The sequence below is a fragment of the Colossoma macropomum genome, unplaced genomic scaffold (assembly GCF_904425465.1).
Source record: "Colossoma macropomum unplaced genomic scaffold, Colossoma_macropomum, whole genome shotgun sequence".
NCBI lineage: Eukaryota > Metazoa > Chordata > Actinopteri > Characiformes > Serrasalmidae > Colossoma > Colossoma macropomum.
The window spans coordinates 451562-475184 of record NW_023495386.1 but is presented as its reverse complement, the minus strand read 5'-3'; the positions used below and the strand labels follow the sequence as shown (position 1 = coordinate 475184).

The 23623-nt window shown below is 38.3% G+C and overlaps 1 protein-coding gene across 4 annotated transcripts in view; it reads right to left on the bottom strand.

Moving 5' to 3' along the window:
* Positions 1–23623, bottom strand: part of cep295 (centrosomal protein 295) — a 34582-nt gene that overhangs the window by 5518 nt on the left and 5441 nt on the right. For 3 of the 4 annotated variants that reach the window (XM_036562402.1, XM_036562401.1, XM_036562404.1), the window contains 11 exons: positions 23317–23475; positions 17113–17316; positions 16908–16993; positions 14186–14268; positions 13186–14068; positions 12930–13059; positions 12470–12625; positions 4840–4965; positions 1828–1862; positions 747–864; positions 96–239 (listed from right to left, as the gene is read on the bottom strand). In XM_036562402.1, the coding sequence (XP_036418295.1) occupies positions 96–239; positions 747–864; positions 1828–1862; positions 4840–4965; positions 12470–12625; positions 12930–13059; positions 13186–14068; positions 14186–14268; positions 16908–16993; positions 17113–17316; positions 23317–23475 (2124 nt within the window). The remainder of the gene's footprint in view (positions 1–95; positions 240–746; positions 865–1827; positions 1863–4839; positions 4966–12469; positions 12626–12929; positions 13060–13185; positions 14069–14185; positions 14269–16907; positions 16994–17112; positions 17317–23316; positions 23476–23623) is intronic. The other variant, XM_036562403.1, reaches the window with a different exon arrangement.

Genomic DNA, 23623 nt, shown 5'->3' with positions numbered 1-23623 from the left:
AAAATAATTTTAGGTATATTATATAGAGTATTTAATGATAGCTTGACAGCACCACAGCTTTATAAATATTGTTTTGCAGTCTGCCTGTGCCTTGCCTTGCATAGTGGTATTGAGGAAATCCCTGTACTCCAGGCACTGTGTGGACAGCCACTGTTGCATTGTTTTGGCACTTGTGGCCCTCTCAGGGCTAAAGCGCAGAACTGTACTTTCCCCTGCAGTCACGACTGAGACACTGCCTCCTACGGCATTTGATGAAAACATTAGGAATCAGGTTGCACATTGAGCAACTTAGGATTCGATCATGCACAGCCATTACTGCAAGCTGCTCTTCTTCAAAAGAACAAGCCTTTTTTTTATAGAAAAGCCTTCAGTTCAAAGAACAGAACTGACACACTATATGCAGTAAATGCTGTATTTAAAGAAGAAAGGTAAAACAACTTTAGCTTTACCAGCATTACCAATGCATGGAGGAGAGGAAATGGCAAGAAACATAAAATCCTGTATCTTAATCTGTGTGAACATCTGGCCTCACTGTTCTTAGCTGCAGCCATCATTTAGCTCTCAGCCACCGCAGAAGCCTTGCTCTAGCTCTCCAACAGAGCTACATCCAAATTACATTACTCAGCTGGCCTAAAATCTGCTTTGAGAAGAACAATAACACCCTTAAACAGCATGCCTCCACATCTCAACTCTTCTGCCAAGGTGCTTGGTAGCCCTTACATGAGTTTGTCTATGGACATACACACCTGTGACGGTCTGGCTGCTGTCATGTTCACTGGTGGAATAGCTGCCAGTTGAGATGGTAGTGGACATCATATAATCTGGATCAGCAGTAGCTCCATCATGCAGTGAGGCCAGTTGCAGCTGAACAAACAAACATGAAATTAGGTTATATTATAACACAAAAACACTGTATAGAACACAGTGCAGTTTGTTGCACTCTGAGGCGAGGTGATGTGCATGTCTAGCAAAAATTTAGGATGCATGCAACTTTACTAAAAAAATTAATTAACAATAACTGTTCTATCTAAAGGCTGTTGCTGATTAAGTTTAATTTAGGCTATGAAGCTGCTGAATACTACACAAATAAACGAATACCAACATAACGAACACCTGAATATTTAAATTCTTCAGACCAGCCCTAATGTAAGGCAGAATCCATTTTGTATTTGTTTTAAACACAGTGTGATGAATGTTAGGGAATACTGTACTTCATCTCACTGTTAATGTTGCCTTTAGAATTCAAAAGTCATACTGTTAATTAATCTGTAAAAATAGTTTTCTGTGTTCAACTTAATAAATACAAAGGGCCAGACACATGATTCTAAATATAGTTCTGGACTGGGCTTAACAGCAATTAATTTTTCTATTTTTTTTTGCCATAGCATCATTAAATGCATTAATCAGAAACAAGAGCTTCACTGAAAGCACTAATTTTACAACTGGTATTTAAATCAAAATCCCAGTATTGCTACAACCCTAGTTTGAAGGTTACGGGTTTAGAGTCAAAGTCAGAAAGCTACAGGCAGCAGTTAGTGATGAAGATCAGGGTTAGATGGAAGGGGGTTTAGAACCAGATTTGGTGCTCTGTTTGGCAATTACCCTGTTCAAATACACCCACTAAATCTGGCAATAAACAAATAAGTTGAATCAGGTGTGTTTGAGCTAGACGAAATAAAAAAAAATAATAAAATTTGACTCCAGCCTCCCAGGATAGAACTTCAAGACCCATGGGTTCGAGTATTAGCTTGAGGATCAGTTGGCCAATGATCCAGTTAGGGTTAGAGAGCCATCTGCAGTAGCAGTAACACTGACTAAGGCACTTACCTTCTCTACGTGCTGCTGTTCTATGGGAAATTCACCTGCATAACCAAATCAGAATGAAGAAACAAGTTTGTAATCTTGATCTGCCCTTTGACTTAAAAAACATTAAAGAATCAAAAATAACAGTAATGAAAAAGTGGAGCTCTCCCTTAACAATAATACATCAATGGAACAAAATGTGTAAGATCTAAGAGATATTGACATACAGTGGTACATTAAAGTTTGTGAATCCTTTAGAATTTTCAATGTTTCTGCATAAATTTGACCTAATACTTCTTCAGATTTTCACACAAGTCCTAAAAGTAGATAAAGAGAACCAAATGAGACAGAAATATTAGACTTGGGTCATTTATTTATTGAGGAAAATGATCCGATATTACAACCTCATTTCCAAAAAAGTTGGGATGCTGTGCAAAAGGTAAATAAAAACAAAATGCAATGATTTGCAAATCATTTAAACAGTATATTACATTGAAAATAGTACAAAGACAACATTTCAAATGTTGAAACTGATCTTTTTTTTTCTTCTTAATATTTGCCCATTTTGAATTTGATGCCAACAACACCTTCCAAAAAAGTTGGGACAGGGGCAACAAAAGGCTGGCGAAGTTGTGTAATGCTAAAAAACAACTGGTGGTTGATTGTCAACAGGTCAGTAACATGATTGGGTATAAAAAAGCATCCCAGAGAGGCTGAGTCTTTCAGAAGTAAAGATGAGGAGGGGTTCACCACTCTGTGAAAGACTGCATGAGCAGTCTTTTTTATTATTTAAAAATAACTTTTTTGGAATGTGATGTGGCATTAAATTCAAAATGGGTTTATATTTTTCAAAAAAATGATACATGTTGTCTTTGTAGTATTTTCCTTTAAAAATATGGTTTACATGATATGCATATCATTGCATTCTATTTTTATTTACATTCTGCACAGTGTCCCAACTTTTTTGGAAATGGGTTTGTACATATCTGTTACTGGCAAAAGTATGTGAACCTCTAGAATTAGCAGATAATTTGAAGGTGAAATTAGAGTAAGGTGTTTTCAATCAATGGGATGGCAATCAGGTGTGAGTGACCACCCTTTTTTATTTAAAGAACAGAGATCTATCACAGTCTGATCTTCACAACACATTTGTGGAAGTGCATCATGGCATGAACAAAGGAGATTTCTGAGGATCTCAGAAGAAGAGTTGTTGACACTCATCAGGCTGGAAAAGGTTACAAAACCATCTCTAAAGAGTTTGGACTCCACCAATCCACAGTCAGACAGACTGTGTACAAATTGAGGAAATTTAAGACTACCAACAACGATCACACCAAGAGCAATGTGTGTAATAGTCCGCAAGGTCACAAAGGAACCCAGGGTAACTTCTAAGAAACTAATGGCCTGTCTCACAGTGGCTAATGTTAATGTTCATGTGTCCACCAGCAGAAGCACACTGCACAACAATGGTGTGCATGGCACGGTTGCAAGGAGAAAGCCACTGCTCTCTAAATAGAACACTGCTGCCCGTCTGCAGTTTGCTAAAGATCACATGGACAAGCAAGAAAGCTATTGGAACAATGGTTTTTGGACAGATGAGACCAAAATAGATCTTTTTGGTTTAAATGAGAAGCGTTATATGTTTGGAGAAAGAATAACACTGCATTCCAGCACAAAAACCTTATCTGTGAAAACCCATCTGTGAAACACGGTGGTGGTAGTATCATGGTTTGGGCCTGTTTTGCTGCATCTGGGCCAGGGCAGCTTGCTATCATTGATGGAACAATGTACTCTGAATTATACCAGCAAATTCTAAAAGAAAATGTCAGGACATCTGTCTGTGAGCTGAAACTCAAGAGAACATGGGTCATGCAGCAAGACAACACCCTAAGCACACAAGTCATTCTACCAAAGAATGATTAAAGAAGAATAAAGTAAATGTTTTGGGATGGCCAAGTCAAAGTCCTGTCCTTAATCCTATGCGTCAGGAAGGACCTGAAGCAAGCAGTTCATGGCAGGAAACCCACAAACATAACAAAGTTGAAGCTGTTTTGTACGGAAGAATAGGCTAAAATTCCACCAAGCTGATGTGAACGACTAAACAACAGTTACCAGAAACGTTTAGTTGCAGTTATTGCTGCACAAGGGGGTCACACCAGATACTGAAAGCAAAGGTTCACATACTTTTCCCAGTCACAGGTATGTAACATTGGATCATTTTCCTCAATAAATAAATGACCAAGTGTAATATTTTTTGTTTCAATTGTTTAATTTGGTTCTCTTTATCTACTATTAGGACTGAAAATTTAATGAAGTTTTTATGCGTGAATATAAAAACATTCTTAAGGGTTCACAAACTTTCAAGCACCACTGTAAAATGTTTGATAGAGCTGTCAAATATCACAATGCCGATATGAGAAGAGTTTTATTATTAATCGATACATTTAATAATAATAGAATTATTATTAAAATAGTGTTCCTCTGACTGGACGTGACGTATGTACAGACTTTTTTTTTTTTATGTGTAACCAGCAAGCTAACTGACCTCTCCTTTAAGCAAATAGCAAAATACAAAATTAGTACAAATACAAAAAAGTATCATTCACTATTCTACAAAAAGAAATGAAATACTAACAGCTACTAACATCAGAACTACAAGCACAATTTTTTATGCACTGAAAGGCTGAGACACAGTCAGCATTACCTCAACAGCGTTTTCTATAAAGGCTACCAAGATAAATAAACATAGATTTATTTTTATACAGGCATACAAGAATGAATGCAAGAATTTTTACATTCATGCATAAAACCTTCATTAGATTTTCACACAAGTCCTAATAGTAGATAAAGAGAACCACATTAAAAATTGTGTGCTTACCCATGAGCGAAGCTGCTGCTATTTACCTGTGAGTGTTTACTCATATGGAATCATCTATGTGAGGCTCATGTGTATATTTATCTCCATTTGCAAGGTTGCTCTGATTAAGAACAGCTCACACTGCAGCTCAGATTGATTGTTTATCTGTGAAGCTTTACCTGTGTATGAATCTGCTGATTCCAGCTGCAGCGTCTCTCTCCATGATAGGCTGCTGGCTCTGCATGTGTTGTTCTGCAACATCAGGACCTCTGAGCTAGAGCCTGGCCCTGGACTATCCTCTGACCCTACAATGAGTAGAGAGACAAGGACATTGCTGGACTCAAAGGGTTCTGAGCCCTCTGCCAATGACTGCTTCACAACCAGAAATCAGTTCTGATTGCATATACCTGCTCAGAATCTGCATTAAAAAAGTTCAACCTGAACTCTGTCTCAGTAGTTACTTTCAGAAAGGTTTTAGTCACAGACCACAGAAAGTAGATCATCATGCACTCTAAATTCACTTAACCTGTGTAGGAATAACACATTATTACAACAAACCATAAAAATAGAAATTATCTACAACCCCATTACCAAAAAAGTTAGAATGCTGTGTAAAATTCAATGATGTGCAAATAAATTAAACCCTATATTTATTTGAAAATAGTACAACAAATCAAATGTTGAAACTGAGAAATTTTATTGTTTTTTGAAAAATATATGCCCATTTTGAATTTGATGCCAACACGTTCCAAAAAAGTTGGGACGGGGGCATGTTTACCACTGTGTTTCATCACCTCTTCTTTTAACAACACTCTGTAAGCGTTTGGGAACTGAGGAGACCGACTGCTGTAGTTTTGAAAGTGAAATGTTTTCCCATTTTTGCTTAACATAGGATTTCAGCTGCTCATCAGTTCAGGGTCTCCTTCATTGTATTTTTGATTTTATAATGTGTCAAATGTTTTCAGTGGGTGACCTGTCTCTTTTAATACGGAGCCACTTCCCCTCAGTCCATGTCAAATGAGCTCAGGCCCAGAGAAGGTGGCAGCATTCCTGGATCCTGTTCATGTATGCTTTTTTTCTTTCCATGAGTTTTAATTAGCACTTATGGATGCAGCGCCAAACTGTTTTCATAGACAGTGTTTTTCAGAAGTTTATCTGAGCCCATGCAGTGATTTCCACTATGGAATCATGTCTGTTTTTAATGCAGTGCCACTGAGGGCCCAAAGATCATGGCCAGCAAATACTGGTTTTTGGCCTTGTTCCTTGCATACAGAGATTTCTCCCAACTTTTTTTGCAATGTGTTGCTGGCATCAAATTCTAAATGGGCATATATTTCTCAAAAAACAATAAATTTTCTCAGTTTCAACATTTGATTTGTTGTCTTTGAAACATTTTCAATGAAATATAGGGATTAAATGATCTGCACATCATTGCATTTTGTTTTTATTTACATTTTTCACAGCGTCTGGAAATGGTGTTGTACTATTCTCTGTAAATTATTAGATAAATCTTGCTTTAATTCTTTTTACTTTTGCTTTAATCCTTGAATTATTTTTGCTACATCTTGCAGACATTAAATTTGGAATTAGTGTGTTTTAAAAAAGAAACAAAAAAAAACAATGAAGTTCATTAGGCAAAACATAAAAAAACTGTGCTTTGTTCTGTTTCCAATTAAATACAAGTCAAAAAGAATTTACTAGTCACTGCTTTCCGTATTTATTAGCATTTCACATATTGTCCCAATTTTTTTGGAATTGGGTTTGTACATGAATGTCATACAGCTGTTGTGCTTATATGCCAGATGGAAATGGAGTGAAAAATATATATTTTTACTCATTACAAAGATTTGTGTTTCATGCTTTCTAAATTGCTGTCACTATTCGTAAAATGAAAACCACACCTTACCAAGTTCTACACTTACATTTTTCAGTTTGCTTTCTGGCACTGTAAGGCTGCTGACACTAAATAACTGTTTGCTAAAGCTAGAGAGCTTGCACTAGCATCTAATACCTACAAACAGCTTATGAACAAGGATATTTCCACCCAGACTCTGGAAAACTAAACTATGAAAGCTTGAGGGTTAATTCAGTGTTTCTTACAGATTAGAAATATACTTTGATGCTAAGGCAGGGAGTGGGAGGGGCTTAGGGAGACAGACTCTAAAACACAAATAAATACCAAAATGCACTCAGCTTTTAAGAAAAAACATTTATAAGACTAAAAAAAAGGGTGGTCTGACCCACATTTATGGTAAAAATCAATAAATCAATTAACCTTTATTTAAACACAGAGCACATCGAGGAGGACCCTCATTTACAATGTAGCCGAGCCAATACAGAAATCAGGGATTGAAAAAACTGAAATGTAAAAACATATCAAATGCCAAAAATAATAATAATAATAATAACTAGAAAGGGAAAGTTCGTGAACAAAAGTTGGCTTGGAAAAGCCTGTTAATTATGTTAAAACGTTAAAATGGTTGAAGACTGTTGATAGTTGTTAAAATGGTGGTAAAATTTTGTTAAGCAGAAGCTGCAGTATCTGTCGTGGATGGTAATTCGTTGCTAGTTGCTACCGTGAATGAAGTTCCACCTTAAATTTTGTGCCACCTTAATTTTAGTGCTATGTTAATTGCAGTTTCACCTTAAATTCTGTGCCGCCTTAAATTTAGTACTATGTTAATTGAAGTTCCACCTTGAATTCAGTGCTAACTTAAAAGCAGTTCCACCTTAATGTCAGTTTCAGTGTAAACTCAGTGCTACCTTAAAAGAAGTTAAAATGGTTAAAATGGTCAAAGTTAAAATGGTCGAAGGCTGTTGATAGCTGTTGAAATACTGCCAAAATGTTCCTAAGCAGAAGCTGCAGTATCCTTGGTGGATTTTAATTCTTTGCTAGTTGCTACTGTGAATGAAGTTCCACCTTAAATTTTGTGCCACCTTAATTTTAGTGCTGCCTTAAAGAGAGTTCCACCTGAAATTCTGTGTCACCGTGAATGAAGTTCCACCTTAAATTCTGTGCCACCTTAAATTTAGTACTATGTTAATTGAAGTCCCACCTTAAATTCAGTGGTAACTTAATGCACTGAAATGTTCCTAAGCAGAAGCTGCAGTACCCGTGGTGGATTTTAATTCTTTTCCAGTTGCTGCTGTGAATGAATTTCCACTTTAAATTTTGTACCACCTTAATTTTAGTGCTATGTTATTTGAAGTTCCACCATAAATTCTATACCACCTTACATTTAGTGCTATGTTATTTGAAGTTTCACCTTAAAGTCTTTGCCAATTTTAGTGCTTCCTTAAAGAGTGAAATTGAAACTGAAATTTTGTGCCGCCTTAAAAGAGGTTCCACCTTAAATTTTGTTCCACCTTAATTTTAGTGCTAGTTTAATTTAAGTTCTACCTTAAATTCTGTGCCACCTTAAATTCAATGCAATGTTAACTGCAGTCTCACCTTAAATTTTGTGCCACCTCAAATTTAGTGCTATGTTAATTGCAGTGCCACCTTGAAAGAAGTTCCACCTTAAATTCTGTGCCATCTTAATTTTAGTGCTACTTTAAAGAGTTCCACCTTAAATTTCCACCTTAAATTCTGTACCTCCTTAAAGTTAGTCCAATGTTAATTGAAGTTCCACCTTTAATTCATTGCTAACTTAAATGCAGTTCCACCTTAATTTCAGTGTCAGTGTAAACTCAGCGCTACCTTAAAAGAAGTTCCACCTTAAAATTCAGTGCTACCATAAAAGAAGTTCCACCTTAAAATTCACTGCTACCTAAGTGCAATTCCACCTTAAAAGCAGTTCCACCTTAACAAATCATTATGTGTGCTGACACTGCTGAGCATTAGGCTGGGAGAGGGTGAGACATTAGGCTCCATGCGTCAGTTTGGATGGGTGTGTGAGTTAATGGGCCATTGTGACATCATGTGTGGCATGCTGCCAACATTCCGCCCATTCATTCCCTATGGGAAAAAATATCGACTTTGAACGTTCATTTTGGATCGCTTAGAAAAGCATAAGCACACCCCGCAGGTATGGGTCCTACGATCCTGCCAAGTTTCGTGGTTCTAGCTCGAAAACTGTAGGAGGAGTAGCATTTTATATTTTGAGCGTAGAATAATAATAAGAAGATTACGAAGAACAGTAATCATCATAACACTAAGTTATAATCATCATAACACTAAGTTAAATATAAAATAATCAGTTAAATCAGAATAAACTATTACAATTGCAACAATAAAGTAACTTAATAAATAACAGATCAAACAGGTATAAAATAAGTGAAAACAAAGGAATAGAAGATATAAAACAATAACTTGCAGCTAAAGATATAAAATCATATAAAATCATATAAAATCAAATAAAACTGTTGCATGCTGAGTTGAGGTGGTTAGAGACAAAGTTCAAAATGTTCATGTGACACCAGCGAGCGAAACTTTAGTGTTTCCCTGTTATAAATTCAATGTATCTCCTGATGCACAGCCAGTGATAACCAGTCAACCCTTTCATATAGTACAAAGTGATGGGTGTTGAATGGGTCACCAGTAATGAATCTTGAAGTGGCGTGATCTACAGACTTTTGAGTAGTTGCAGATGTATACCTGTATATCACATAACCATAATCCAGAATCAATAACGTTGCTTCAACGATCTTTTTCCTTGTGTGCACTAGCAAACATACTTTGTTTCGATACAGGGAGCCAAGTTTGTGCCTCATGTTACATGTAAGCTTGTTAACATGGTATTTAAAAGTGCATTTGTCATCTAGCCATATGGCAAGGTATTTGTACTCACAAACTCTTTCAATGTCAGATCCCTTTAAGGTTGTGATTTTGAAAGTGTTAAAATCAATATTAGAGGCTCTAGAAAACAACAAATTTAGTTTTCTCAACATTTAAGACTAGTTTATGAAAGTCAAAAGCTAATTTGTAGGGCATTAAAAGAATGATGCAGTAAATGGGGATTTAGATACTTTTCTGAGCATTTTTTCTCTGGCATTTTTTCACATGCTGATGCTGATTTACATAGTCACTGGCAAAGAGGTTTCACACACACTGAGCTAGACTCAAATCATGTGTTTTATTCCAACATCAACCGCTGAAATTACCAACTTTATAAAGACATAGTCAATCCTTCTGATTACATTTCAGTAAGGTTTAAGCTAGCTTAATGACCACAAAGCCCTCTCTGACACCATGAATTCACACATCAGGGTACCTGAACTACAAGCCTTTCATTTTACGCAGCTTACTCATCTCTTAAATAAATACTCGATGAATCAGTAGTGTAACCGTAACTAGGCATTCTTTCGAACTAAGAGAAAGCAAATTCTAGCCAGGACAACTTTGTGAGTTATGTGTAGTAGCTAGCTAACTTTAAGGAAGTGATGCTCTTACCAATGACTCCCCAACCTGAGCTGCATTAATGTAGCGGTCAAATTCAAAGCATGTTGTTCATTTTAACATAGATGAATAAAAACGGTAAACGTTTTTTTTGGGCAGGTGTCTATATAGCTGGACACACCATCAAAGTTTACCCTATGTGTGGGCAAACACTGGCTAATTCATTTTACAGGACGAGGCATACAGTGTGGCAATATTAATCACATAGCTAGCCCGTGAGCAAACTTTCTCCAGTTTTCATTGATAAATCACTGATTATCATCTTTTTAGTTATCTTTGTCAACTTCCAACACAGTTACCTAATAATAATAATAATAATCATAATAATAATAATAATAATAATAATAATAATAATAATAATAACAACAACAACAACAACAACAAGAAAAATGAACTGCACAGCTTTAGCAATTCCTCCAGTACTGCTGGGCTGTCCCAGATGGTTGCTAGGGTGTTGCTAGGTAGTTCTTAAGTGGTTGCTAGGGTGTTGCTAGGTAGTTGCTAGGTAGTTGCTAAGATGCTGGTATTTGATTGCTGTGGTGTTGAGGTGCTGAGGTGACTGCTGGGGTGCTGATAGTTGGTTACAATGGTATCTCTGGTAATTGCTAGGGGATTGCTGTGGTCTTCTAGGTGGTTACTTGGATGTTGCTGTTGGTGTCTCTGGTTAATATCACCGGACCATGTTTATTCTTTTTCTTTGATCTTTTCTTGTAGTGCTAGCTAGCGAGATATAAAGACAATTTAACCCAAGTTTAAACAGTTGTAATGTAATGATCTTAAGCAGTCTCCATCCTGAGTAGCACCAATATATGCACACAGAGAGAGCAGGTTATTAGACAACATTCCAGACATGGCAGGCCAGCTACAAACACACTCCTACTCTATTGAGCGGACCTCACGGCTGCATCCAGGAAGAACAAAGAAGGAAGTGTTGGTGTTTTTTTCAACCCTTAGAAGCCTAAAATTTTTGGGAATTGTTTTTGTATTTTGGGTCAATTACAATTGCAATTGTAAAGTATGCAAATATGACAGTCACACATGCCATATGTTGTTATTTTCAGGAGACCCCGGGCTACTCAGATATGCCATTGTTTGACATGTAAAAGCTTAAATGAAATTTGATATCTTTATAAATTTGGGTCATTTTTGATAAAAAAAAATATATACCTAGCGCCTTCAAAATTTGGCATTTTTTGCATATAGAGATCTTGAAAACAAGTGCAGCAGTAGTTATCTTTTCAGAAATTGTTAGTCTGGAGTGTCTGTGAGCTGAAAGTGCAAGAATCTTGATGGTGATTCATTCTATTAGTTACTATTAGTGAAAATAAATAATTAGTATAAGGCAGACATGGTTTTTTATTGATTTTCTGTCCTCTTGGATTCATGCTGAGTCCTAAAACTCTGATACACAGCAAGACAGTCTTTATTTTTTAATTATAAATTGAGTTGCATATTTAATATCAGATATTTTAATACTCAAGAACAATATAAACTGAAAGACAGAGCTAAATAGTATTCATTTTATACTCATATTTGTCATATTTATTGTTATTTATCTGTCAAAATGTGTTTTAGGGCCTGTTTGTGTGATTTTGAAGAAAGAGGGAAGTGCACTCATTGTGTTGAATGGGACACTGCAGTTTTATCACCTTTTACCACCACCCCGCCGCCTCACATCAGCAGCGTGCACACATGGCACAACTAATCAAGCTAAGTTTGACTGCATTTGAGTCATTTTATGCGTATTTAGCTGTAAATTTCTGATTATCATCACTAAAGTCAGAGTCTGAGTCAATCAGAGGACTGTTTGAGACACAATGGAAACTTTTATACAGAACACGTTGCTCTGGGGGTTTTAAATGGCCTTTTAAATGGAGGTAAACGTAGGATCTGAACGGTGGTTTTCTGAACTGGATTTCTGACTGGATCATGGCTAAAATCTCCACAGAGTCACTCTGGAAACACAGGGTCCTGTTGGTCAGCATGATGTGTGATTTGCGTCGCTGTTTTTAATAACGTGCCGCGTGAGTGTTCAGATTTTACACAAACACTGTTTTTCTGATGTCGAAATGTTATTAATATAGTGCAGACTGTTTCATTTACCAATGGAATTCTCTTCTGTTTTCATCCTGACCACCTATATTCCACAACAAGCTGTGTCACCAAAAGCACCTGGACTACTTTATGACATGATCAACCCACAAGAAACAAAGCAGGCTGTTCAGGCTAGCCCTATAAAACAGTCACAAAGATGGAAGAAATTCCCTTGGCAGGTAAGATAGGTGACAGTAAATGTCAGCAGAGTAAAATTTGGGTAATAGTCTAGTGTACATTTAAAAAGTAGCTGATTTATATAATAAAAAAAAAATCCCATCTACTTTGACCAACTGTATGAATGTGTGTATGCGTACCTATATTCTGAGTAGCATTGGCTGGCGTGTCCACTTCTTGGATGGTACTAAGTTCATGCGGCTCCAAGTCCTGCAGAAGGATTTGGACTGTGCGAGGTGGGCGAGATATCGGTGGTCTAATTCGTGCACCACTCCCTGACTCACATACACACAGTTCTGAAGATATAACAATCATTATCAGCATGTGACAGGAGTGTGTGTAAGTTTTAGTAAGTGACTGTGTAGCCACTCACTCCCAGTTAACTGGTCATACATCAGCAAGTAAACTAAAAGATTTAGCCATTTGGCATCATATCTGTGGTCTTTGCAAGTACTATGCCAAACCTTGATACAGACACTAAATCTGCTTATTAATGAACAGACTCAGGTGGGGACTGGATTAAGAATTACTGCCATGTATACTGTAAAAAGTTGATAACCACATGCATCATTTTCACATGAAAGAGCAAAAGAATCTTACCATTGGGCTCAAGCAGGGGACCGGGAGTTGTAAAGTATGGACACAGTGTGTTACTTTCCTCAGTGGCTTTCAACAGGGTTTCCATAAGAGTAAGATGACCGGCCTGCATGTCTGACAAGTCAAATGATTTCTAACCCACATGCCAAAAGAAGAAACACTGTTTCAGAAATCTGGCATGGCAACTTACAACTCACACGGTATTCTATGTCTAAACCAATTCTTTTCCATTTCCTTGCTTTTCTACAGTTCTGGTTACCTCTGTGTGCTCTTCTCTAAGTAAAGCCTCCAAGGTACTTCTTTGCTTCATCATTTGCTCTCTAACCAACTGATTTCTTTCCATCTCCGGGACCATGCATAGGTGATTCTGCGTAACCTCTTCTTGCCCAGGCCTTGTAGACATCTTCCCAGAGCTTGGAACCATTGCAGGAGGCCTTCCCACTAGAGGCACTTCGACTTCAGGGAATTGTGGATGGACTGGAGCCAGGTGTGTGGCTAGTGCAGGAGGTTTGTGGCGGGTGCAGCTCAGCAAACGCTCCAGAACAACAGAAGGTAGAGCAATTTCTCCCATGTCAAAAGGACCATCTCTACACCTCCTCTCTGACAAGGAGCTGACTCCTGGCAGTGGAACCAGTGCCATGCTGCTGTCCTGCAGTGTAGGAGATGTAGAGAGTGCAGACACAGGGGGTTGAGTAAAGTTGAGACTCAGACACTGCTCTGGAATAAAGGAGTGTGTATTTAGAACTTCTCTGGGCGTACAGGTATATGTGGTTATGGCAGGGCTAGGAATACTGGACATTATGGCAAGGGCACTGCTGGTAGTTTGTAGAGAGGGCTGGCTGAACAGTACTGGGTCAGCATGGGTCTGAGACTCAGTGGGTGTAATCTCATGGTGACTTTGTAGAATGTCCACTGTTGGAGGGTCAAGAGGGATGGGGCAGTCAGCATCAGTGACCAGTAGGTGTGCGAAGGCAGGTGAGTGTTCTCCATCAGCAAAAGAGGGCACATGACAAGTTTCTTCAGTTAGAGGAGGTTCCTGTGTTTGCGTTGTCTTCATGGTGACAGAGGAACAATATAATTGCAATCTCTTTTGGTATTCCTCCAGTTGCCTTCGGGTATCTTCAACACATTTCTTCTGAAGTCTGGTAACACACACAAATGCATCATTCAATTTGGACAAGATAAAAATTATCATTCAAAATGAATCCTAAAACTGCAATACCTGTGGAGAGAGCGGCTCATGGCGTATACTCACGAACCTGTTCTGTTCCAGGAGCCTCTGCTGATAGTTCCGGAGTCTCTGGGATTGTGAACTACCTGACACAGGAGCAAACACCTTTTCCTGGGGGAAAAAAACAACATGTAAAGTCTCCCTCCTTCATACAGTCACACAAAACACACACCAAGCCACTCAAACAAAAAAGAGCAGGCACAACATAAACCACTAAGTCTACTTAACATAGCCTTAAATTATTGTATTATAAAACTTAAATTTTACATGTAAATAACACTTTTTCACAGATATGCAGATTAATTATTGAATAAAATTAAAACAGGTTACATAGCTCCAGCCAGATACATGTCTGTGTACCATTATCATGCTACAATTTTAGGTGAGCAATTTTAAGGATTACAAATAACTAAATTTAAATATCTTGCAAAATACATTATAACTAGGTAGACTTTTGGCTGCCAGGCCCTTTTAGGGTGCGTTTATACTTGTAGCAGTGTTCCCACTTGCTCTAACGAAGCGCACTAACAAAGCAATCCCACCAGTGTTCATTTTAATCAATGCAAAAATGCCAAGTCTACCGCAGTTCTAGTTTAATGTCAAGCAGTGCAGATTCTAGGGGTGGGAAAACAATTGATTACATGCATTGAAATTCTCTGTCTGTACAGCTTAAGTGTCCCGGTGGTTAGCTGAATTATGAAAATGCCACTGGAACAATGGAAAACACCTTTTGTTAATGTGGATTGCACATGGGCATGGCTTTGGAAATCACTTATAGTCTTAAGTTTCTCTAGCAGGGAGCGCTATTAGCATGCAAGTCACCGCAAATCTGCAGTTGAAGAAGCTCACACATTTGCAGTAACATTTATTATAACAGGTAAAATAGTTCTCAAAAGATGTCGGGTAACTATCATATTTAGTATGTCAGTTTTACAACCCCATTTCCAAAAAAGTTGGGACACTGTGCAGAATGTAAATAAAAATATAATGCAATGATATGCAAATCATGTAAACCATATTTTAAAGGAAAATACTACAAAGACAACATATCAAATGCTGAAAATTTTATTGTTTTTTGAAAAATATATGCCCATTTTTAATTTTATGGCAGCAACACATTCCAAAAAAGTTGGGACGGGGGCATGTTTACCACTGTGTTTCATCACCTCTTCTTTTAACAACACTCTGTAAGCATTTGGGAACTGAGGAGATCAACTGCTGTAGTTTTGAAAATGAAATGTTTTCCCATTCTTGTTTGATATAGGATTTCAGCTGCTCAACAGTTCAGGGTCTCCTTTGTAGTATTTTTCATTTCATAATGCAGCAAATGTTATCAGTGGGTGACCGGTCTCTTTTAATACGGAGCCATGCTGTCGTAATACATCCAGAATGGGGTTTGACATTGTCTTGCTGAAATAAGCAAAGCCTTCTCTGAAAAACAACTTCATGACGTGCAATATAAGAGCCACTGGTCTATAGTCATTGAAAGAGGAGATATATGACTTCTTTGAAACCCCACATAACTTTGCCTTCGCTAAGTGGATGTTTTAAAGTAGTAAACATCTGAAGTAGTTAGATATTTAGTCTCTACTCTTCAATCTACGACGAAATGCATGGGGGCAAAGTCTGTGAAATTCCATGACTTTCAGGTTTTTTATGGCAGTCCAAACTTGGCCAATACACACTTTTTCAGTCAATTGGGCACAAATATCATGTGCATAAGGTAAAAGGCCTGAAACCATTGTAAACATACAATAAACACTGCTTTGTTCAAAGGCATGGTTCAGCAAAAATCCATTTCCATTTAACCTGAATGTAGTCGAACAGCCAAGAAATGTTTGGCATCCAAATTTTGCTTCTTTAGATTGGCACTTGAGTGACAAAGCTAATGCTGCAAACAAACACGAGAATTCAAACCTTAGGTGTATAATTTGGGGTGCGTTTATACTTGTAGTTAGGTTCTCTTGATCTAGATCAGAACAGACAATGATACACTGTCACGTTTTAGTTCTGAGTTGCACAGTTACACTACTAACGTAATTAACACTGAACCAAACGACGTTGACGAAAGTCATGCAAGTAAAAAGTCACAACTCATTGAGAGAAGTTTCGGGCACAGAAAGATAAGTTTAGCATGTCTGTCGGATTAGGGAAATCACAAAATTGTGATTGACACCAGGCCTCTAAGTACAAAAAACCTTTTCATTCTCAAACTACACAATACAGACCTTTGAAGGGCCAGAGTTCACCAGACAAACGCACTCTGCAGGGTTTGCTTGTTGGCTTACAGAAAAGCTCAAAATATTGTTAGTATTGTATTTAGTTTACAGTTAGCTAGGTAGCCAAGCACCTCCACAGGTTTACAGATTATAAATTTGGCAAACAGGAAAAACATTTTCTTCTGGTAATGAATGTGCTATCTGCTGAAACCAATACCAGCAGTCAGATTCATAGAACCGTTTGTACAAACTAACCTTAAAGAACACAGATCAACTTCATGTTTCATTAAAAAGAGAACATAATTAGTCCTGATTAACTGGATTTAGTGCAGTACAGTATGTGAAATGCTGAATAAAAAGAGAGTTTTTGATGGCCGTTTTGACATGGCACTATTAATGCATTGTGTGTGTGTGTGTCAAAATATCACGAGTATCATGATATGATTTTTTTTTCTGTATCGACCACCTCTATGTACCAGTGCTTTGTATGACAAGTGTCTGGCACCTTACCTTTCTCCCCTAGCCACTCACCTGCATTTTTCTTGAGTTCTCTGTGAACCGCTCTTCTAGTCGAGGTATGGACTCATCCATGCTAGATTCCTCACTCAACTTGGTGTCTGAGAAAACAGGAAAACAAAGTAAATAACAAGCCCAATTTCCTATGCACTGATCCAGCCTTGTAACAACAACAACAACAACAACAACAAAAGTGTGGAAAAACAACCGACAAACTAACCAGTCCCGTGTAACACATCAGATTTGTCTTCTTCCGAGCTGGGTGCATGCTCCCACTCCTGGTTGCTCAGAGATCCTGTTTCAATGCTTGTATTCTCAAGCACAGCTTTTCCTCGCCCTACTGGAAATTGTCGACAACTCCACTGCTCCCTCTGCCTTCTGATGCGCTCAAGCAGCTTCCGTAGAGTTGGCTGTCCAGAGTTCGCTGAGGAAAAAGGCACTGTGAAAACTAGCAAACTATATGCAAGGATTACATGGAGAAGATTTCATGCCAGTAATTATAGCAGTGAAAAAATGTAAAACGCAGTACACAAATTACATTAGTTTTCATATATATACAAAAAACACATTGAACTGCAGAAAAGCAAAATCTTCATTTCGTTGTTCTAAAATCATTTGATCTCTGTACTGAAAAATCATGCACAAGTGAGCTGAAATTTATTACAGGAATCTCTAAAGCTTTGCTCACTGGTGTCACATGAACATTGGTAACCTATTGGTAGCTAGCAAAGATTCTTTCTCTGGATAGACAAAGCACTTTTTGTAAGTCGCTCTGGATAAGAGCGTCTGCTAAATGATGTAAATGTAAATGTAAATGTAAATGAACATTTTAAACTTTTAGTCTCTATCCGCCAATCAGCCTGCAACTGTTTTACTTGATTTTAGTTTTAAAGTGATTTTTTGTATGTTTTTTTTATTGTTTCATTTTTATTATTGTTCTTATTTATTTAAATGTTGCCAAGCTATTGTTCTACTTTATTTATGTATTTTATTATTTATATAATATTAAAAATATGAATTCTGTTTTTTTTTTATTTATCTTTATTTTATCTTACTAAGTTACTATACTGTTGTAATTTTAATGGTTTATTGATTTTTTTTTTTTATTTACTACTCTGATTATAATTACTTTTTAGCATTTGTTATGTTTTTACAATTTAACTTCTAAATCCCTGATCTCTGTATTGGCTTGGGCTACACTGTAAGTGAGGGTCTCCCTCAATGTACTCAGAGTGTGAATAAAGGTTGATTGATTGAACTGAACTTATTTGATTGTTTTTGGGTTTAAAGCAGAATACTGTGACAGAATACCAAAATGAATGTAAAACCAATCAGAGAATAGCTACATTGTTACATCAACCCCCCAAACAGCTCTGTGGCCCCAAGTACAATTAGCCAAACGTACCGAAAAAAGCACGGTTTTTAAGTGTTCTGTATCGAACCGTGTCTCTGTGGAAAAGCCACTGGAACCGTTACCCTCCATGTTCAGAACCCTTCGGCCATGCAGTGGAACAGAGGCCAAAGCTGCCTGGGCTGGCCACCAGAGGTACACTACACATCAACTACAAGGCCTCTCACACAGCAAGGGATACCAGGCTTTGCGGACCAGCTACTTGAGTCTACTGCTACAAGGCCTACTGAGAGGGACCTACACCCTCAGCTAGGGACTCTTTCTGGGCCAGCTAAGTGAATCTGCACTGTGGTCTGGGTAGTTCTCTCCTCTGGCATGTGTATGTGTATGTGTGTGTATGTGTGTGTGTGTGTGTGTGTGTGTGTGTGTGTGTGTGTGTGTGTGTGTGTGTGTATGTGAGCACATTAACCAGCACTTTTAATGCAGAAAATTCCCACACGTATTTACAGCAATGTTGAATTATGTTCAGCTAACGTTTGCATGAGTGTGGAACGAGGGATAACTGGCCGGACAGACCGACTTTCGCCCTGGACAACACACTTGGCATGCTCTCTCTCCCTCTATCTACAAGGCTACGAGCCCCCTCTGTTTCTGCAGCATCTCTTGCTTACACAGACAGCTTTCAATGATATAAACTTGAAGGCATGCAAACATGGACCGTAAATCGTAAATCTACATCATCTGAAGTGGAACCCGCTCAGAAAAAAAACATCAGAACCCGAAAGGACTAGAGCAAACAGCAGTGCCAGTGATGTCAACGTTGACAACATTAATCCTCAGGATCCTTAGGCAAATAACAGTAACGTTAACAAGGTGAGCAGCAATCCGAAGACAAGTTTTAGGCTAACTGACTTAGAATTTATCTGTGGCTCAAACTAAACAACGGTGAAATGAGCTGCTTAGTTTTTTAAATGTACGGGGCTGTGCCTTTTACCAGCCAATGTTACAAAATGCCAACTTTAAGTTGCCACTCAGATGTAGTTTATCATAGAGCAGTGTTGGGGGGGAAAAAAAAAAAACGTGAGACAGATTCAGCAAAGAATGTGACGGCTAAAGCTATTGAAATTGTGTAGCTGCAGTGTGAGGAGGAGGAATTTCTTAACACCACCTAATTTATAGCAGAGAAAAATTAGCTAATTCAAAATTTGGGCATCTGGTTAAATTCATGAAAGAGATGGAATATCCTACTTTCAAAAAGCTGACCACAGACACACAAATTATGGAAGCTACCATAATAAGAAAGGTCTATCAGAAATGCACCTAGCTAACGCAAGCACACTTGTTGAGGATGTTGAAAAGGCTGTGCTAAAAAAAAGTCCTGTGTTTTCCCTAGCACTGGGTGAGTCACATGATTATGACAATAACAACACGGATGCCTCAGAGAAGATAACAGGTGAGGAGCCTGGTGATTCAGGGTCCCTATCTTCGGTTTCCTGAAGACTAGCAATAGGGTTGGGCTAACTAACTTGTTTAATAAACAATTTTGCTGTCAAAAAAACAAGCTGCATGAACTGCAGAAACAGTTGGATGAGCCCCAATTGAAGGACTGGACTTCTCCACGGTCCACCAACGGTTGAAGGTACCAAAGAGGCCCTGAGATAAATAATAGTCCACACTGGCCCTGCAGATGAAGAATTCTTTAGCTCTCTTTAACTTCAACTCTAACAAAAACAACCTTTAATGACATGGAAGAGCAGGTATTTAGGATCCTTGATAGATGAGACTGACAGATAATTCCCTGCTAACAATATTCTGTCATGGTTCACTGTTGTGGGACCAAATAACATTGTGGCAAAACAGTGCTCTGAGAATTTCACTCTCTATGGTGCAGGGAAACTTGAAAACCCACTGTCATACTTATTGTATAATGTAAGAGCAGATGAAGCTCGGTCAGAGTTTGCAATGCTAAAGCAAGCCATGCTGTTCAGTGACTCGTATGCTTCATTTTCCTTTCAACAGGTTTAGGAGACTGGGTTGCAAGAACATAGTGGTGTATTCACTGAAATGGAGAAAATTATTAAGATAGCCATGATCATACCAATTGCAAGTGTGTTATGTGAACATAAAACAAGATTAAAACTCAATTCAGAAATGTACTGACTAATACAAGTCTCACTAATCTGATGCTCATTTCAGAGCTTGGCCCTCCCTGAGAGCAGTTTGATTTAAACAGAGCTGGTATCAAGTGGGAAGATATGAAACAGAGGAGACAAAGGACAGGAAAAGAATAGAGACAAGAGAAAAGGGAGTCATCAGAAGAAAGACTAAGGACGCTGATGCAGCTCAAAGAGATGACAGCTAAGAGAGGAGAAGGAGAAAGAGAACAAATTTATCAAGTTTGGAGAATCCCTCAAGTTGGAGGAGAGCAATGAAATGCAATCTCCCTCAAAGTATATAAATCCCCCTCTGTGAAACATTTAAGGGAGTATTCCCCCCATTTTGACACATGAATTACAGGCCCTGAGTTATCATGAAAAAAAACTGAGATATCTATCTATTAATATATAAAACACTTCTCCATCAGGTCTGTGGCATGTTTGTGTGGTGTTTGTTCTTTTCAGGGACATCATGATGCTTTAAGAGTAACTGACCCTTGGAAACGTTGTAATACAAAATACCTTGATATGCCCATCTCCAAGCTATTCTATTAGGTGTGGTGGTGATACCTGTTGTAGAGGAGCTGTGTATTTCCAGCATTGTAGAACATTTGATTTTCTGAAGATTATTTGGCCCTGACTTAGAGTCATCAGGATCTGCATCAGAATGTGGACACTATCTATAGTAACTAAACACAACCAGTGACAGTGTTTGGCTATATTTGTAAACTAATCGAAGTCTACAATACAATAGTTCATAGTTTGTCTAATTCACATTTAAACATGCATAAAGGTATTTCTGCTTTGTCTATGTTAGTGACCCACTTCACTCCTCTGTCTGTCTGTCCTCGCTCATCTGTCTCTCTAATTTAGCTTTTGAGTCTTTGCACCATAGTTAAGCCTTTTTGTATGAGATAGTGTTTATCCAAGCACGCTGACCTGTTGATATAATTTTTGTCCATTTTCTCCATTCCTTTATTACGTTTCTTTTTGGTGTTGCTGTAATTCAGAAAAGCACTTTTCTATTAAGCCCCTTTCTACTCAGTCTACTATCTATAGTTTTTGTGAAGTTTTTACTATGAACGGGCAGAGAAAGAATGCTGGTGGTCTTTTTTGTTGAGCGATTTTTTAAAGTACTTTTTCTGCTTTTTTTTTCAGTTCGATTTAAATTAGGCAGGACATAGCTGAAGTTAATTCTGCCAAAGTACCAAGCAAGGTAAGCAATACATATACATCAGCTACTCGTGTTCCTCTCCCTCACATCAAGTGACTGCTTCCCCACCACTCCGAGCCGAAGCCAAAACTCCCAGCACGTAGGTTATTTAAGCTGTTCTAAATTTGTTAACCCTCTGTGGTCCATGAACTCATCCACGCATCAAATTTGATGTTTCTATGCATGCTTCTCTATCGTTGCAATAATACAGCACAGAAATACAGTCCAAACATTTCCTGAATATGTAAAGTCAGCCCTGTGGATTCTATCTTATTGCAAGATCGTACGTGACTCACATTCAGAGTTAAGAGAATATAAAGAGGGTTTGAAATACACATCATCTGCTTCTCACTGTGTGTACTTGGTGGATTCGTGTGTCCGTATACATTTCGTGTGAAACTGACCAATGGACACTCAGGAAATCACTGACGACTAACCTATCATGTCAGAAACGCTTCATTCTTCAGTCAACATCGGAGACACGTGAAATGGAGTGCAAAGAGTTTACAGCTGCTGAAGTTGCTACAGTGGTTTTGGAAACTAGTAACGGAGATAATGAAGCATTCTGATATGAAACATATTGGTATTATGTTATACACAAGAGCCTTTAAAGGCGAATTTAAGAAGATTTGCCAAAATTATCAAAACGCCCTTATACCCCAGAGTTACAGTGCTTGTTATGAAGATTTATTACACCGTTGTTTGTACTGTGGCTAGATACTGCTTCTTGTGTTAGCCACCTGTTGCTGGATCCAACTGCAAGCTATTACCTTTAATGTATGAGTGCGTGATAGATAGTGGTCATCCCTAAATGTAGGAATAAGAAGCCAATGTTAATGTTAAGCTAATGTTAGCTACTAACATCAAGCCTCATAAAAATCTAGCCATCATCAAAAGAAAGCCTGAGTTCTACAACATTACTTGCAAAATGTGATCTCTACAAAAACCAACAGACAGCTAGTTCTCCATTTTAACACTTTTTACTCACCATTCAGAGACCTGTTTATCCTAGTCATACATACATACATCATCTAAACCGCTTATCCTTCTGGGTCGCGGTGGGGTGCTGGAGCCTATCCCAGCTGTCATTGGGCGGAAGGCAGGATACACCCTGGACAGGTCGCCAGTCCATCGCAGGGCAGACAGACATACACAGTCACACACACACTCACACACTCACACCTATGGGCAATTTAGCATGTCCAATCAGCCTGACTGCATGTTTTTGGACTGTGGGAGGAAACCGGAGTACCCGGAGGAAACCCACGCAGACACGTGGAGAACATGCAAACTCCACACAGAAATGACCCTGGTCGCCCGGCTGGGAATCAAACCCAGGCCATTCTTGCTGTGAGGCGACAGCGCTACCCACTGCGCCACCGTGCCGCCCTTATCCTAGTCAGATTAGGGTAAATTACAATATGTATATAATAAGTAAATAAGCAAATAAATTCAACAAATTTTTAAAGTATCTTAAATAGTGCCCTTCTGCCTCCTGATAAAATAGAATTTCTTTATGAATTCAGTAGGATCTTTGAATGCAGTGTTAAACTCGAAAATGTCATAACTTGGTTTATGATTGTCATTTTGAGAGGTCAAAAAACGTTTGAAATAGTAAAAAGTAAAAAATAACGCTCAGCACATGAAGGGTTGCTGCATGCTGCCACACATATCAGTCACTATAGCTAATGCCTTTATCCCTACCTACACACTGACTGGGAGGGGCAGCAGACTCTTCCTCTGCCTCCTCGCAAAGAATGGCTTCAGGGTCGAGGGTCACATCCAGGTCCTCATCGTTACTTCCAGCAGATAGTACAGGAAGAGGCTCTGGCACAGGCTTAAGTATTAAGTCACCTCTCACCTCTGTAAAAGAACAGACCCACAACCCTTTTAGCCACTCAACACTATGGTGTCTATGGACCACAAACTTAACTCCAGCTCCTCCCATACAGCTAAGCTTGTGCTGTAAAGAAACCAAATCATGATGAGCATTATCACGATGAGAAATAGA